At 43.8% G+C, this 15,742-nt stretch overlaps 1 protein-coding gene and 1 non-coding gene across 2 annotated transcripts in view; both read left to right on the top strand.

Annotated features, from left to right (window-relative positions):
* Positions 1 to 15,742, top strand: part of Slc26a5 (solute carrier family 26 member 5) — a 58,351-nt gene that overhangs the window by 19,638 nt on the left and 22,971 nt on the right. Inside the window, exons 4-8 of the mRNA XM_045135883.1 lie at positions 2,337 to 2,447; positions 4,029 to 4,195; positions 5,217 to 5,381; positions 8,116 to 8,268; positions 12,470 to 12,552. Coding sequence (XP_044991818.1) covers positions 2,337 to 2,447; positions 4,029 to 4,195; positions 5,217 to 5,381; positions 8,116 to 8,268; positions 12,470 to 12,552 — 679 coding nt within the window. The remainder of the gene's footprint in view (positions 1 to 2,336; positions 2,448 to 4,028; positions 4,196 to 5,216; positions 5,382 to 8,115; positions 8,269 to 12,469; positions 12,553 to 15,742) is intronic.
* Positions 4,613 to 4,825, top strand: LOC123455480. Its single transcript, XR_006633943.1, has one exon. It is a non-coding gene; the product is annotated as a small nucleolar RNA U3 (small nucleolar RNA).

Below are 15,742 nucleotides of genomic sequence, written 5' to 3'. Positions count from 1 at the left end.
GTGCTTGTCACACAAGAGTGAGGACCTCAGTTCAATCCTCAGAATCAATGAAAAAGTAGCGCATGGGGACACGTGCTTATGATCCCTTCACTGGGTAAGTAGAGCCTGGAGAATCCTCTGGTAATTGCTGCCTAGTCTAGTCAAATCAGTATGGGTTCAGTGAAAGATCCAGTCTCAAAAAAATAACATGGAGCCAGGTGTGGAGGCTCATGCCTTTAATCTCAGTACTTGGGAGGATCACCATGAGTTTGAGGCCGCCCTGAGACTACATAGTGAGTTCCATGTCAGCATGGGTTAGAGTGAGATCTTACTTCAAAAATCAAAAAGAAAAAAAAAAGGATAATTTGAGGAAAACACCAGTCATTTAACCTCTACATGCAGACCCTTGGTTGGTACATACACACATATGTACACTCTACAGACCCCACACAATGTAAATAAGCCAGGCATGGTGGGTGATGCACATCTAATCCCATTAGCAAGGAAGCAGAGAAGAGGATCATCAGGGCTCATTGGCCAGCCTAATTGACAAGCTCCAGGCCAATGAGAGACTCTGACTCAAAAAGAAATGGAGGGCTGGAGAGATGGCTTAGCACCTAAAGCACTTGCCTGCAAAGCCAAAGGACCCAGGTTCAATTCCCCAGGACCCACATAAACACAAGGTGGCGCATGCATCTGGAGTCCGTTTTCAGTGGCTGGAGGCCTTGGCGTGCCCATTCTCTCCCTCTTTCTGCATCTTTCTTTCTCTCTGTCTCTTATAAATAAATAAATAAGAAGTGGACAGTGCTCTTCTGAGGCTGACACCCGAGGTTATTCTCTGGCCTCCGCACACATATCTAGGGAGAGTAAAATGAGAGGAGAATCCCCTGGCCTGCGTTCTCTTGCTGCTACAAATGTACTCCTGACAGTGTGCGTCTGGCATCACGTGGATATTAAGGAATTGTGCCCAGGCTGGCATGCTTTGCAAGCAAGTACCTTTAACTCCTGGGTCATCTCCCCTGCCCCATGACCTGCACTTCTAAAACTTCTTGGAATAAAATTCCATGGTAACCAGCCCAGGCTCACTTGAAGATACCTGTCCACAAAGAATGCCTACAGAATGAGCACATGCCAAGCAGAGAGCCAGGGTGGAGGTACCTTCTGATTGGAGGCCAGGGCTGGAACCTGAGTCAGAGAGAGGAACATGCCTTAGATGGGTGAATGTAGTGTGGAGTTTCTTATAGCAAAGGGGCCTCCAGAGAAACACCCCATTAAAGAGAGAGCAACGGAGAGATGGCTTAGCAGTTTAGGTGCTTGCCTGCGAAGCCTAAGGACTCATGTTCGACTCTTCAGATCCCACATAAGCCAGACGCACAAAGGTGAAACAAGTGCAAGGTTGGACATGCGCACTAGGTGGCACAAGCATCTGGAGTTCGATTTCAGTAGTTCAGGCCCTGGCATACCAATTCCCTCTGTCTCTCTCACTCTCTTCCTCTCTCTCTCTCACTTCTCTCTCCTTTTCTTTTTTTTTTTTTTTTTAATTAATACATTTTTAGTTATTTATTTGAGAGTGACAGAGACAGAGAGAGAATGGGCCCACCAGGGCCTCCAGCCACTGCAAACGAACTCCAGACGCGTGCGCCCCCTTGTGCATCTGGCTAACGTGGGTCCTGGGGAATCGAGCCTCAAACCAGGGTCCTTAGGCTTCACAGGCAAGTGCTTAACCACCAAACCATCTCTCCAACCCTCCTTTTGTTTTTATATATTTATTTGAGAGTGACAAACAGAGAGAGAAAGAGGCAGATAGAGACAAGCAAATGGGTGTGCCAGGGCTTCCAGCCACTGCAAAGGAACCCCAGACGCATGCACCCACTTATGCATCTGGCTAACGTGGGTCCTGGGGAATCAAGCGTCGAACCAGGGTCCCTAGGCTTCACAGGCAAGCGCTTAACTGCTAAGCCATCTCTCCAGCCCTCTCTCTTTCTCTCTCTCTTTTTCTCTCTCTCTCTCTCGTAAATAAAATAAATAAAGTAAAAAATAAAAAAAGACAGCCAGCACTGTGCATCAACACAACTACATCTAAACCCACCAAGTAACACGTTTTCTGTTCTTACCTAATATATGACAGAATAAAGCAGGAAAAACTCCACGCACTGGCAAAAGGAAGATGGCAAAGTGAGCTGCCCTGGACTGTGTAGGCATGAGGATGCGCACGAGGCTGGGGTGGAGGGCAAGCAGGTTAGACCTAGCCTACGTTAAGTCAGGTAGCCCTGCTCATCGGAGACCAACCCAGGATGGAAAAGCGCACAGCCGGCTGTGTGCGGGCCGGCTCGCCAGCTCTGCTTTCTCGCCCGCAGGCTTAGCCTTCGCCATGCTGGCCGCCGTGCCTCCCGTGTTCGGCCTGTACTCTTCGTTCTACCCGGTCATCATGTATTGCTTTCTTGGAACCTCCAGACACATATCTATTGGTAAAAGTATAACGTTTGGTCCTCTCAGATCTATGGGATGTGGCAAAGAAATACAGTAGTAACACACACGCTTACTAAAAATTTTGTGATTGTGCAGTAAGTGCTTTCAATGTATTCTCTTCTTGGTGATGTGGATCAGTGGTTAAAGCATGTATGGAACCCTGGGCTCAATCCCCAGCGCTGGAAAAATAATTGCGTGTGTATACACACATATTCTTCTGGAGATTTCTACTATTAGTAGCTCTCTTATAATCTTGTGATAATTAAAAAGGATTTTTTTTAGCCGGGCGTGGTGGAGCACGCCTTGAATCCCAGCACTCGGGAGACAGAGGTAGGAGAATCGCAATTAGTTCAAGGCCACCCTGAGACTACCTAGTGAATTCCAGGTCAGCCTGAGCTACAGTGAGACCCTACCTCAAAAAAAAAAAAAAAAAAAATTGGTTTTTTTTTTTTGTATAAGAGAGCAATTGTTGAAATCTGTAAAATGAGATGAATGTTTCATTTCCTAATACAGCATGTGCCTGATCTTTATGTTAATAGTGGTACTTCAAGCTCCTAATTACGATGCATGTATAACATTTTCATCACACATTAGGCTCTTAATTATATAATCTTTTTAGTGTATTTAAGATAAATGCATGTGAATTTTATAATAGGTTTGAAGCTCTTTTATGTATTGGCTGCCACCAGCAAACACACTATATTTCAGATATTTATTGTTTGGTACCTAATGTCCTAAGATTTAGAAGCTCATACATAAATTTTTAAATAAGTTTAACAGAAGCAGAGGGTGGTGGCACATGCCTTTAATCCCAGCACTCTGGAGGTGGAGGTAGGAGGAATGCCATGAGTTTGAGGCCACTCTGAGACTACATAGTGAATTCCGGATCAGCCTGGGCTAGAGCGAGACCCTACCTCAAAAAAAAAAAAAAGTAATAATAATAATAAGTTTAACAATGAAATTTCTTCATATCCATCATAATAGTTACCAAAAATTAGTGGAAAATAATACCAAGTGCTGGCAAGGAGGTGAAGAAACTGAAACCCTTGTATATTGTTTGACAGGATTGTAAAATGGTGAACCTAAAATTTGAGGATGACAGAAAGAATAATTTGAAATGATCTATTGTGACTATTGTTAATAACATATATTGTACATTTGAAAATTATTAAGACAGTAGATATTGTTTTCGCCCATTCACAAAAAAAAAAAAAAAATCTATAGCTGGATTTGCCACTCCAGAGTGCATATCCAAATCAAACCAATCATGTACATCCTAAATATGTACAATTTTATTAGTCAGTTAAATTATATCATTCAAATTAAAAAGTAAAGGGCTGGGGCGATGGTTCAGAGTTAAAGGAACTTGCTTGCAAAGCCTGATGGCCCGGGTTTGATTCCCCAGTGCCCACACAAAGCCAGATGCACAAGGTGATACATGCATTTGGAGTTTTTTGTTGCAAGGGCAGGAGGCCCTGGAATACCCACGCTCTCTCTCTCTTTCCTTGGAAATAAGTAGACAAAAATGATCATTTCCCGACACCCCGGAATACAGCATCATGCGTGCCTCATCATTGCAGGTCCTTTTGCTGTTATTAGCTTGATGATCGGCGGCGTAGCTGTCCGGTTAGTTCCAGATGATATCGTCATTCCAGGAGGAGTAAATGCAACCAATGGCACGGAAGCCAGAGATGCCCTGAGAGTGAAGGTCGCCATGTCTGTGACCTTGCTTTCAGGAATCATTCAGGTGAGGCTCTCTCGCATATGGGATATCCACTGATATTCCCCTTGGCTGATCTTACTATTGGGTAGGCAGACAGCTAGCAAAACTCCAGAGCCTGGGGTCCCTAACACTCAGGAAAACCAGCCCAAGTGCATGCCATTTGCAGCTAAGAGTGACTAGCAAGCTTCAGATGGGTGGTTTAGAGATTCCCCAAAGCAAGCCGAGTTTAATTTAATGTTATTTACTTATTTGAGAGAGAGAGAGAGAATGGGCATGCCAGAGCCTCCAGCCACTACAAACTCCAGCTGCGTGCTCCACTGTGAGCATCTGGTTTACACAGGTACTAATCAAACCTGGGACCTTAGGCTTCGTGGGGAAGCTCCTTAACCACCAAGCCATATCTTCAGCCCCCCATAAACAGAGTTTAAAATGGCACGATGAAAGACTGTACTTTCAGGAATCAGTTCTGTAGTTCCGTTACTAGAGAGGTTTCTCTGACTGTGTAGAGTAACCACGAGGAGGAGGCGCAGCTGGTCTCCTGAGCGTGAAGCCCGCTCTTGGAGTTGCTTTTTATTGCTGGAGGGAAAAAATGGCATGACTAAATGCCTTTAATTCCAGCACTCGGGAGGCAGAGGTAGGGGAATTGCTGTGAGTTCGAGGCCACCCTGAGACTACAGAGTGAATTCCAGATTGGCCTGGGCTAGAGACCCTACCTTGAAAAACAAAAACAAAAACAAAGGCACGATTATTAGCCTTGGGAAGGGAGCAGCCTTACTTACCTGCGTGGAGGCAGTGGCCAGTGTTCACCAAGCACACCCCTGACTCCATGGGACAGTGAGGGTGGCCAAGCCTCGGAGGGCCCGGGCCCCTCCAGACCTTCCTTAGAACCAGTGACTGGCTTAGTAGCTGCTGTCGGGGGAAGTCTGTAGTGTTAGGAAGGGGCCCAGAAAGAACTGTGATGTGTTGTCTGTTGATCGATTGCAACCTCCTAACCTCTCATGTGATTTGTCTGTTTCTTTATCATTTAAAAATATATATATAATAGTTTTGCCTAGGTGTCTGCAGATTTGGATTTGTGGCCATATATCTCACAGAGCCTCTGGTCCGAGGGTTCACCACCGCAGCTGCTGTTCACGTCTTCACCTCCATGTTAAAATACCTGTTCGGGGTTAAAACAAAGCGGTACAGTGGGATCTTTTCAGTGGTGTATGTAAGTAAGCAACTCTTGACGCGCTGGCCCTGGCTGCGCCTTCCTTCCTCTCCCCCTTCTCTTCTGCATCTCTTCCACCTCCAAGGCTTCCAGCGAACACTTGCTTATTTTAAGGCTTTCTGAGAAGTGTGCCTCAGGAGGAATACACCCTGAAATCCCGTGATAGAGATGTGATTTTACCTACTTCAGAAGGAATTTGTTAATTCTTTATTTGGTGACTACAATGTCACCTTAACTAGATGAAGAGATAGGGGTTTCTTTGTAGAATTAAATTATATTCTTTTGGGGGAGGCACTAATGAATAATTTAAAGATATAGTAAGAAAACACATCATTCTCAAAAAATTTTAATTCAAGCAGGCAAGAGAAAAATAAGTAAGGCCGGGCATGATGGCACACACCTTCAATCTCAGTACTTGGGAGACAGAGGAAGGAGGATCGCTATGAGTTTGAGGCCAGTCTGAGACTACCTAGTGAATTCCAGGTCAGCCTGGGCTAGAACAAGACCCTACCTTGAAAAACCAAAAAGAAAAAAGAAAAAAAGTAAGGCTATAGAACACTTGACTAACATAATTAACCAGTTTGATATAATAAAGTATGTATGGGTTTGCTCGACTCAGAGACTATAAAAATTACTTGCAAGTACATAGGAAAAATAGTAATAACTGATCACGTTGAAATGATGATATAAAACTGATCACTAATTCTAAAAGCTTAGCATTTTTTTCACATATTTCAGTCCAACTAGAAATTGATACTAATATAGCTTCCAAACCCCACTCCTAATGTTTGGAAGCCAGAATTTTCTAAACAGTCCCTGAATACAGAAGAAATTGGAAAATAATTAGAACCAATCGAAAGTAAAATGCTGCGTAGCAGAGCTTCAGCTCTGCTGCTGGAGCCTTAGCAGGTTTTTATCTGCCAGTTCAGTGGGAAGGTAGGTAGTGAAGTATGAGTTACAAATTAAGTGCTGTAAGAAAAAGGAACAGGGTGCTCAGGAAAACCAACCAGGGGGGCCTTTAGATTAGGCCCTCGGAAAGTTATTCTGCGGAAGTAACACTTAAATATGAGTCCTTGATTGATGAGACAGTAATCAAACGGTAAAGATAATCCACAAGTTATTAGTTTCTCACGATAGCTGGAAATATACCTCATACCCTGACACTTCTCAAAATGACTTGTCACAAAGAAAATGCAGCAGTCAACCTGCATATACGCTGTAGGCTATGTGGCCCTTACCTGGGGGTGGGGGGCGGGAAGTCTTCTTTGTTGATGAGAACTGAGTATGGGGTATCCTTTAACTCTTCTGGGCTCCCCCCTCCCAGCTTCAAAGCCCACCTGACTTCTCTTTCATCTGCTAAGGACAGTTTCCAGTGCAAGCTCTCAAAAGGGCTTCTGTAAATTGACCTTCCAAGTGTTTGCTGATGTCACCCTTGATTCTTTCCTAATGCTCACAACTAAACCTCAGGGTGACTTTTCCAAATCTCACGATCCTACGTTGAGACACCAGCATACCAAAAACTATAAACCTGGAGTGATAGAACATGTCTATAATTTCAGCACTACACTCCAGAGGATCCCAAGTTCAAGGTCAGGCTGGACTATATTGCCACAACCTTTTATGAAAAATAACGTATGTTGCCAGGTGTGGTGGCACACGCCTTTAATCCCAGCACTCGGGAGGCAGAGGTAGGAGGATCGCCGTGAATTCGAGGCCTGAGACCCTGAGAATACAGACTGAATTCCAGGTCAGCCTGGGTAGAATGAGACTCGACCTAAAAAAAAAAAAAAAAAAAAAAAAAAAGTTGTGTTATTAGATAAGAAATGAAATCATAAAAGCCAGCCATGGTGGTGGCACATGCCTTTAGTCCCAGCTCTTGGGAGGCAGAGGTAGAAGGTTTTCCATGAGTTCAAGGCCAGCCTGAGACTACATAGTGAATTGCAGTTCAGCCTGAGCTAGAGTGAGACCCTACCTAGGGGAAAAAGAAAAAAAAAAACAGAAATGCAATTATAAAGTATATAGCTAAGTAAAAATGCCTGTCAGTTTGTGAGCACTACAAAGAAGAAAACGTCAGCCTGAAAACGTGTGTGTGTGTACTGAAGATTGAACTCGATGCCTTACGCATGTTAAAAACACACTCTTACCACTGAGCTACCCCACCCTTGCGCTGTAACCCCACACAGATAGCATGACTTTTTAGTTTGAGAGTTCATCTGAATGTTTAGAGATTAGATTATTTTATTGTGGTAAAATATGTATGCTGATACTTATCACAATGTTCACATTATTTTTTTAAATATTTTATTTATCTATTTGAGAATGTATTTATTTATTTGAGAGAGAGAAAGGGTGGGGGGGGGAGAGAATGGGCGTGCCAGGGCCTCCAACCATTGCAAACGAACTCCAGATGCGTGCGCCCCCTTGTGCATCTGGCTAACGTGGGTCCTGGGAGTCGAACCTGTGTCCTTTGGCTTTGCAGGCAAATGCCTTAACCGCTAAGCCATGTCTCCAGCCCCTCATATTATTTTTTAAGAGGAATTGAAATACATGCACCTTGCTGTGTACCCCAAACAGAAGTCCCATACCACCCAGCAGTCCGCGGTTCCCCTAGCAGCCCCGGGCCCCCTCTGTCTCTGCCTCTGAATTGCCTCATCCGCGTCTCTCGTGTGTGTTGAGTCATGCAAGGCGGGGGGCTGTTTCTTGATGTAAACACCCCGTGTTCACTGTGTTACAGAGTACAGTTGCTGTGTTGCAGAATGTTAAAAACCTCAACGTGTGTTCCCTAGGCGTCGGGCTGATGGTTTTTGGTTTGCTGTTGGGTGGAAAGGAGTTTAATGAGAGATTTAAAGAGAAACTGCCAGCACCCATTCCTCTAGAGTTCTTTGCGGTAAGTCCAAGCAAGGTGCGGAGCGCCTGCGGTCCCAGGTGCCTGCTTCTCTGCGGGGCTCTGGACCTGGACGGGGTGCACCGAGGAGCAACAGGGAGCGAGAGGGTCTGTTTGCATTCAGGGCTGCCAAAAGAACAAAGAAGTATGGGCTGGAGAGATGGCTTAGCGGTTAAGCACTGGCCTGTGAAGCCTGAGGACCCTGGTTCGAGGCTCGACTCCCCAGGACCCATGTTAGCCAGATGCACAAGGGGGCGCACGCATCTGGAGTTCATTTGCAGTGGCTGGAGGCCCTGGCGAGCCCATTCTCTTGCTCTCTCTCTCTCTGCCTCCTTCTCTCTGTCTGTTGCTCTCAAATAAATAAATAAAAATAAACAAAAAGTAAAAAGAGAAACATATTAAAACATAGATATAGGTGAGATTTTTAAAGTAAAACATATAAATAGATTTAGTTATGAAACATAGATTTTTGTGAATTTTTTATTTTTATTTTTTTATAATTGATTTTTTATTGACAACTTCCATAATTATAGACAATAACCCATGGTAATGCCCTCCCTCCCCCCACTTTCCCCTTTGAAACTCCACTCTCCATCATATCCCCTCTCCCTCTCTCAATCAGTCTCTCTTTTATTTTGATGTCATGACCGTTTCCTCCTATTTTGATGGTCTTGTGTAGGTAGCGTCAGGCACTGTGAGGTCATGGATATCCAGGCCTTTTTGTGTCTGGAGGGAGCACGTTGTAAGGAGTCCTACCCTTCCTTTGGCTCTTACATTCTTTCCGCCACCTCTTCAGCAATGGACCCTGAGCTTTGGAAGATATGATAGAGATATTTCAGGGATGAGCACTCCTCTGTCACTTCTTCTCGGCACTGTGGTGCCTTCTGAGCCATCCGAAGGTCACTGCCAAATGTAGATGAGTTTTAAAATGCAAGTGAAGACTATACATGTGAATTTTAATATTAGTTATCTCTGAGGAAGGGGATGTTTGGAGGATTTGTTTTCCTCAATTTCTTTTTTCCCCCGAGGTAGGGTCTTACTGTAGCCCAGGCTGACCTGGAATTCACTATGGAGGCTCAGGGTGGCCTTGAACTCACAGCGATCCTCCTACCTCTGCCTCCCAAGTGCTGGGATCAAAGGCGTGCACCACCACACGTGGCTCAATTTTTTTGTTGTTGTTTAATTATTTTGCTTTTTTTTTTTTTTTTTGCTTTTTTTTTGTTTTGTTTTGTTTTGTTTGTTTTTTTCGAGGTAGGGTCTCACTCTAGCCCAGGCTGACCTGGAATTCACTCTGTAGTCTCAGGGTGGCCTTGAACTCACAGCGATCCTCCTACCTCTGCCTCCCAAGTGCTGGGATTAAAGGCGTGTGCCACCATGTCCAGCTATTATTTTGCTTTTAAGAAAAAGAATTATGAAATTTGCAGGAAAATGGATAGACCTGGAAAGTATTATACTAAGTGAGGTAACCCAGGCCCAGAAAGCCAAGTGCCACATGTTCTCTCTCATATGTGGATCCTAGCTACAGATGACTGGGCTTCTGCGTGAGAATGAAAATACTTAGTAGCAGAGGCCAGTAAGGTAAAAAGGAGACATCAAGGGAAGAGAAAGGAAGGGAGGAGGGTACTTAATAGGTTGATATTGTATATGTGTAAGTACAATGGTTGAGATGGGGAGGAAATATGATGGAGAATGGAATTTCAAAGGGGAAAGTGGGGGGGGAGGGAATTACCATGGGATATTTTTTTATAATCATGGAAAATGCTAATAAAAATTTTTTAAAAAAAGGAAAAAGAAAAAGAACATTGAGCTTGAGAGATAGCTCAGATAGTTCAGTGGTTAAGATGCCCATAAAGCCTAGCAACCTGAGTTCCATTCCCCACACAAAGCCAGATGCACAAACCGCAGTGACTAGAGGCCCTGGCATACCCATTCTCATTCATTCATATTCATCCATTCCCTCTCTCTCTCTCTTTCCCTCTCTCTCTCTCTCTCTCTCTCTCTCTCTCTCTCTCTCTCTTTCAAAGGCATGGTGACACACATCTTTAATCTTAGCCTTCAGGAGGCAGATGTAGGAGGATTGCTGTGAATTCAAGGCCAGCCTGAGACTACGTAGTGAATTCCAGATCATCCTGTGCTAAAGGAAGACCCTACCTCAGGAAAACACCACACACACACACACACACACACACACACACACACACAGAGCTGGATGTGGTGTCAGCCTTGGAGAGGCCAACGTAGGAGGATCACCAGAGTTCAAGGCCAGCCTGGGGCTGCAGAATGAATTCTAGGTCAGCCCGGGCTACAGTGAGACCCTACCTCAAAAACAAACAAACAAAAAAAAAACACATTACTTTAATAACCTAAGAAAGTAAAATGGCTCCCATTTTTAAAAGAATACAGGACAAAGTTTTAAAAGAATACAGGACAAAATTTTAAAAGAATACAGGACAAAATTTCTTTTTTTTTTTTTTTTTTTTTTTGGTTTTTCGAGGTAAGGTCTCACTCTAGTCCAGGATGACCTGGAACTCACTCTGTACTTTCAGGGTGGCCTCGAACTCACAGCAATCCTCCTACCTCTGCCTCCCAAGTGCTGGGATTAAAGGCGTGCACCACCATGCCCGGCTACAAAACTTCTTTAATATTTCAGTTTCCTAACAGTACTTTTTACACTTCTTACCTATGTACTCCATAGAGCAAAGATACTAGAAGCCACCCTGGAAAGTCTGGGGAAAGGACAGGATTCAGTTTCAGCATAAAGTTCATATATATATTTCATTTTTCAGGGCAGTGTCTTGTTCTAGCCCAGGCTGACCTGAAATTCACTATGTAGTCTCAGGGTGGCCTCAAACTTATGGTGATCTTTCTACCTCTGCCTCCCAAGTGCTGGGATTAAAGGCATATGCCACCACGCCCAGCTTAAAGTTTATATTTTTTCATAAACACATTTTAATTTTGCACTGAATAATACATTTCTTTATGTCATTAGTTTTTTTTAAAAAAAAGTGGTTTAATTTATTACCTCCACAGAAAACCAAATCACCAGAAACTTGAGCTATGATTACCCTGTAAATTTAAATATTATAGCCATTCTTCTACTTTGAAATAAGCAAAACAATTCAAGGGTAACAAACAACTGCCACCAACATCAGAGGATCTGTCACTTCATTAAAGAGGCCCAAAATGCCTGTGCCTGCTCTTGTGGGCCACTGCCTCTGACAAGCTTACCTTAGAAGTCACCTGCAGCGGCCACAGCCATGGCAGACTGGTCCTTTCTCTGGCCCCCTCTTTTCCTTTCTCCTGGAAAACCCATTCAGAAGCTGCTGGAAGCAGTATTAATTCAGGACGAAGCAAGTTGCTAGCTCACCTTCTGTTACGTTTTTCTGCTTCTAGCTCACTGTCGATTGTTCTTTGTGTCTCAAGTGATCCTAAATTTTGACCATTTCAGTGTGGTCTTGGGGACATCAGTCTGGGTAACGCGATGCCTACTCTGGGCCTGGATAAGACAGTTGTAGGATATCCCAGAAGGCTGCTGTCCTAAAAAACAGAGTTCTAAAGCAAAATGTGGGTCTCGTGATCATTTTAACATCCTTACCATGCACAGCTAAATAACATTTGCTCAAGGTATCTTCACCCGGATTCCTTCTGTCTGTCCCAAAGTCAAGGTTAGCCACCAGGAGGATTTATCACCTCTTTTTAAAAAAAAAAAAAAAAAATTATTGTTACTTATTTATTTGAGAGACAGAGAGACAGAGAGAGAGAGAAGCCCACATGCCAGGGCTTCCAGCTGCTTCAAATGAACTCCAAATGCATGCGCCACCTTGTGCATCTGGGTTCTGGGGAATCAAACCTGGGTCCTTTGGCTTTGAAGGCAAGAGCCTTAACTGCTCAGCCATCTCTCCAGCCCTTCTGCCTCTTTCTGTTGCAGTCAACTAGTCAAGCACCTTGACAGGGAATAAAGCAAAAAAAAAAAAAAAAAAAAAGCACACCATGGCAGGCAGTGACCTGTAGTATCAATTTGAGTTACAAGGGGTCGAGTCATGAAAAGCAGTCTAGATTGCTGAAGTTTAAGTAATCCCCCTGAATAAATCTAAGCATTATATATTAGGATAGATTTGGTTTGCTAATGAATTCTGTGAACCTAATTTTTATGACATGTAAGGTCTCATCTCTGAAGTTGCATTTGGATTTGTGTTTGTTTTAGGTGGTAATGGGAACTGGCATTTCAGCTGGATTTAACTTGCAAGAATCATACAATGTGGATGTCGTTGGAACACTTCCTCTGGGGTAGGAAAACAATGTGTTTTAAGAAACAGTATGACTTGGATAACTGATGGATCTATTGTTTCTAATTCCTACTATAGTAGTCTTGGAATGAAAAATCATCTTTTCTACATATTAGGAGAGGATTTTAGAGCTTTGAGGTGTGCAGGGCATGTGTGGTGTGTGCACATGTGCTTGGTTAAAAACATATAAAATCTACCACCTTAACCACTTTTAAGCATATAGTTTGGTAGTGTTAAGTATATTCATGTTGTAAAACAGACCTTTGGGACTTTTTCATCATGTAAATCTAAAATTCTATATGCATAAAACAAATTTCAGTCATTCTCCATCCCTCAGCCTGTGAATGGTAACCATGCAGCTTTCTGTTCTATGAATTTGACTGCTCTTGTTTTTATTTATTTATTTATTTATTGGGGGGGGTTCAAGGTAGGGTCTCAATTGAGCCCAGGCTGACCTGGAATTCACTATGTAGTCTCAGGGTGGCCTCGAACTCACGGCAATCCTCCTACCTCTGCCTCCCAAGTGCTGGGACTAAAGGTGTGCACTACCACGCCCAGCTTGACTACTCTTTCTAAAAAATTCTTTTATTTACAACACAGAGAGAATGAGAACGGGAGTGCCAGGGCCTCTTGCTGCTACAAACAAGCTCCAGATGTATGTGCTACTTTGTGCACCTGGCTTTACATGGGTACTGGGGACTTAAACCCATGCCCTTAGGTTTTGCAAGCAAATGCCTAAACCGTTGAACCATCTCTCCAGCCTCTGAATATGACTACCCTGACATCAGCCTTATACAATGCTTGTCTTTTCTATGACTGGCTAATTTCTTTTTTTTTTAATTTTTTTGCTTATTTTTATTTATTTATTTGAGAGTGACAGACAGACAGAGAAAGAGACAGAGACAGACAGAGAGAGAGAATGGGTGCTCCAGGGCCTCCAGCCACTGCAAACGAACTCCAGACACGTGCGCCCCCTTGTGCATCTGGCTAACGTGGCTCCTGGGGAGTCGAGCCTTGAACCAGGATCCTTAGGCTTCACAGGCAAGTGCTTAACCGCTAAGCCATCTCTCCAGCCCATGACTGGCTAATTTCACTGGGCCCAGTATCCTCAAGATTATCCATGTTGAAGCATGTAACAGTGTGTTTGTCCTTACAAGAGCCGAACCGACTCCATTGTGTGCATACCCTGCACCGTTCCACTGCACTGCCCCACCCATGGGCGCTTGGCGTGCCTCCTCTGCCTCGCGACTTCGAATGGCGCTGCTACAGGTGCAGACCTGCAAATCTGTCTTCGACCCTGCTTTTAATTCTTTTCAAGTTACTGGATAGTATTGCAAGATATTTCTAGGAAACCAGACACCATTTTATAATACTGCCAACAGTTGGGAGTTTTGTTTGTTTGTTTTCCTCAACATTATAAAAAAAAAGCTCTCTTTGAGCGACAGGAATTAAAAGGAAAATGAGGGCTGGGGAAGCGGCTCAGTGGTTAACTGCAAAACCTAACAACCACACTTCGATGCCCCAGATAAAGCCAGATGCACAAAGTGACACCTGTATCTCGAGTTCTTTTGCAGTGGCTACGGGTCCTGGGGTGCCCATTCTCTCTCTCTCTCTTTCTCTCTCCCCCTCCTCTCCTTATAAATAAACAGGTAGATAAATAAATGAACGTATTTTTTTAAAAAGCATAGTGACTTAAAGCCTAGCCTACCACTTATTAGCCATATGGCTTTGGGCAGATGGCTCGCCCTCTCAAAGGCCCATCTTCCTACCTGCCAGGGTGTGTGGTAGTCCACAGTTATGCCCAGGGTAACTTGGAGTATTCAGGAAAGAATGTGGGTGGGTGGGCCTGGCAGAGCAGTGTTACACACATCACAGGCATTCAAGACATGCTCATTGTTCCAGAGGGCTTTCTGTTTCCAATCATATGCTACTTTGTCTTTTCTTTATATATATGACCTAGCTCTGAATTTTTAATTTTTTTATTTATCTTATTAAATTGAGAGAAAAAGGCAGAGAGAGAGAGGGAAAGAGAGAGAGAGAATGGGTGCACCAGGGCCACCAGCTGCTATAAACAAACTCCAGATGCATGCACCGCCTTGTACAACTGGCTTACGTGGGTCCTGGGGAATCGAACCTGGGTCCTTTGCTTCACAGGCAAATGCCTTAACTGCTAAGCCATCTCTCCAACCCTGCATTATTAATATGTAACCACTTCTGCTTCTCACGCTGAGCCAGTCTGGCACTCTCTGACACCTACAGGTGTGTCTATCTTTCTGTCTCTTGTAGTAATGCTCCATCTCACTATTTATTTATTTCTTTAAGACAGAGAGAGAGAGAGAGAGAGAGAGAGGAGAATGGGTGCACCAGGGCCTCCAGCCACTGCAAATGAGCATGTGCCACTTTGTGCATCTGGCTTACATAGGTCCTGGGGAATTGAAACCCAGCCCCATCTCTTTCTTTTGCCACCTTTTTCTTCTTCTTTCTCCTCCCTCCCTTCCTTCCTTCCTCTTCCTCTTTCTCCTCTGCCTCTTCTTCTTCTTCCCTTTTTTTTCTCCAAAACAACAGAGTCAGACATGTTCCCCAAACTGGGACACTGAGGGAACCTGCCATGTTCCATCGGACCAAACCCTCCAGCTCCATGTGAGTCTCCTAGGAGACAGTGGGAACACCAGGGGCTCCCTAAGACAGAGCTTACCCCACAAAGCCAGTGTTAAGGCAGAAGTTTGCACTCCACTTCAAGACAAAAAATAGATCCCTCATAAAACAGATGCACATGGTGGCACATGCACAAGGTGGCTCATGCATCTGGAGTTCGCTTGCAGTGGCTGGAGGCCCTAGCACACCCATTCTCCCCCCATCTCTCTCTCTCTCTCTCTCTCTCCCACTCTCGCTCTTGCTCTTGCTCTCTCTCATAAAAAAAAAAAAAAAAGGCCAGTCTGCTGGGCTTGCCTCAAGAAAAACCCATAACACAATAGTAATACCTTGTTTTGAAGTTGGGTTTATAATTTAGAAAATGCTTTTATATTCCCCGCTAGTTAACATTTGTAATTACTCTATTGACAATATATTTATTATCCCTATTTTACTATGGACACAGTAGTTGCAAACAAAAACAAGCACACAGCAAAAAAAAAAAAAAAATCCTTACCCTCATGGAATCTATATTGTACTGAATATAGACAATCAATCAA

The sequence above is a fragment of the Jaculus jaculus genome, chromosome 16, assembly GCF_020740685.1.
Source record: "Jaculus jaculus isolate mJacJac1 chromosome 16, mJacJac1.mat.Y.cur, whole genome shotgun sequence".
Taxonomy (NCBI): domain Eukaryota; kingdom Metazoa; phylum Chordata; class Mammalia; order Rodentia; family Dipodidae; genus Jaculus; species Jaculus jaculus.
This window is presented reverse-complemented; position numbering and strand designations above follow the sequence as displayed.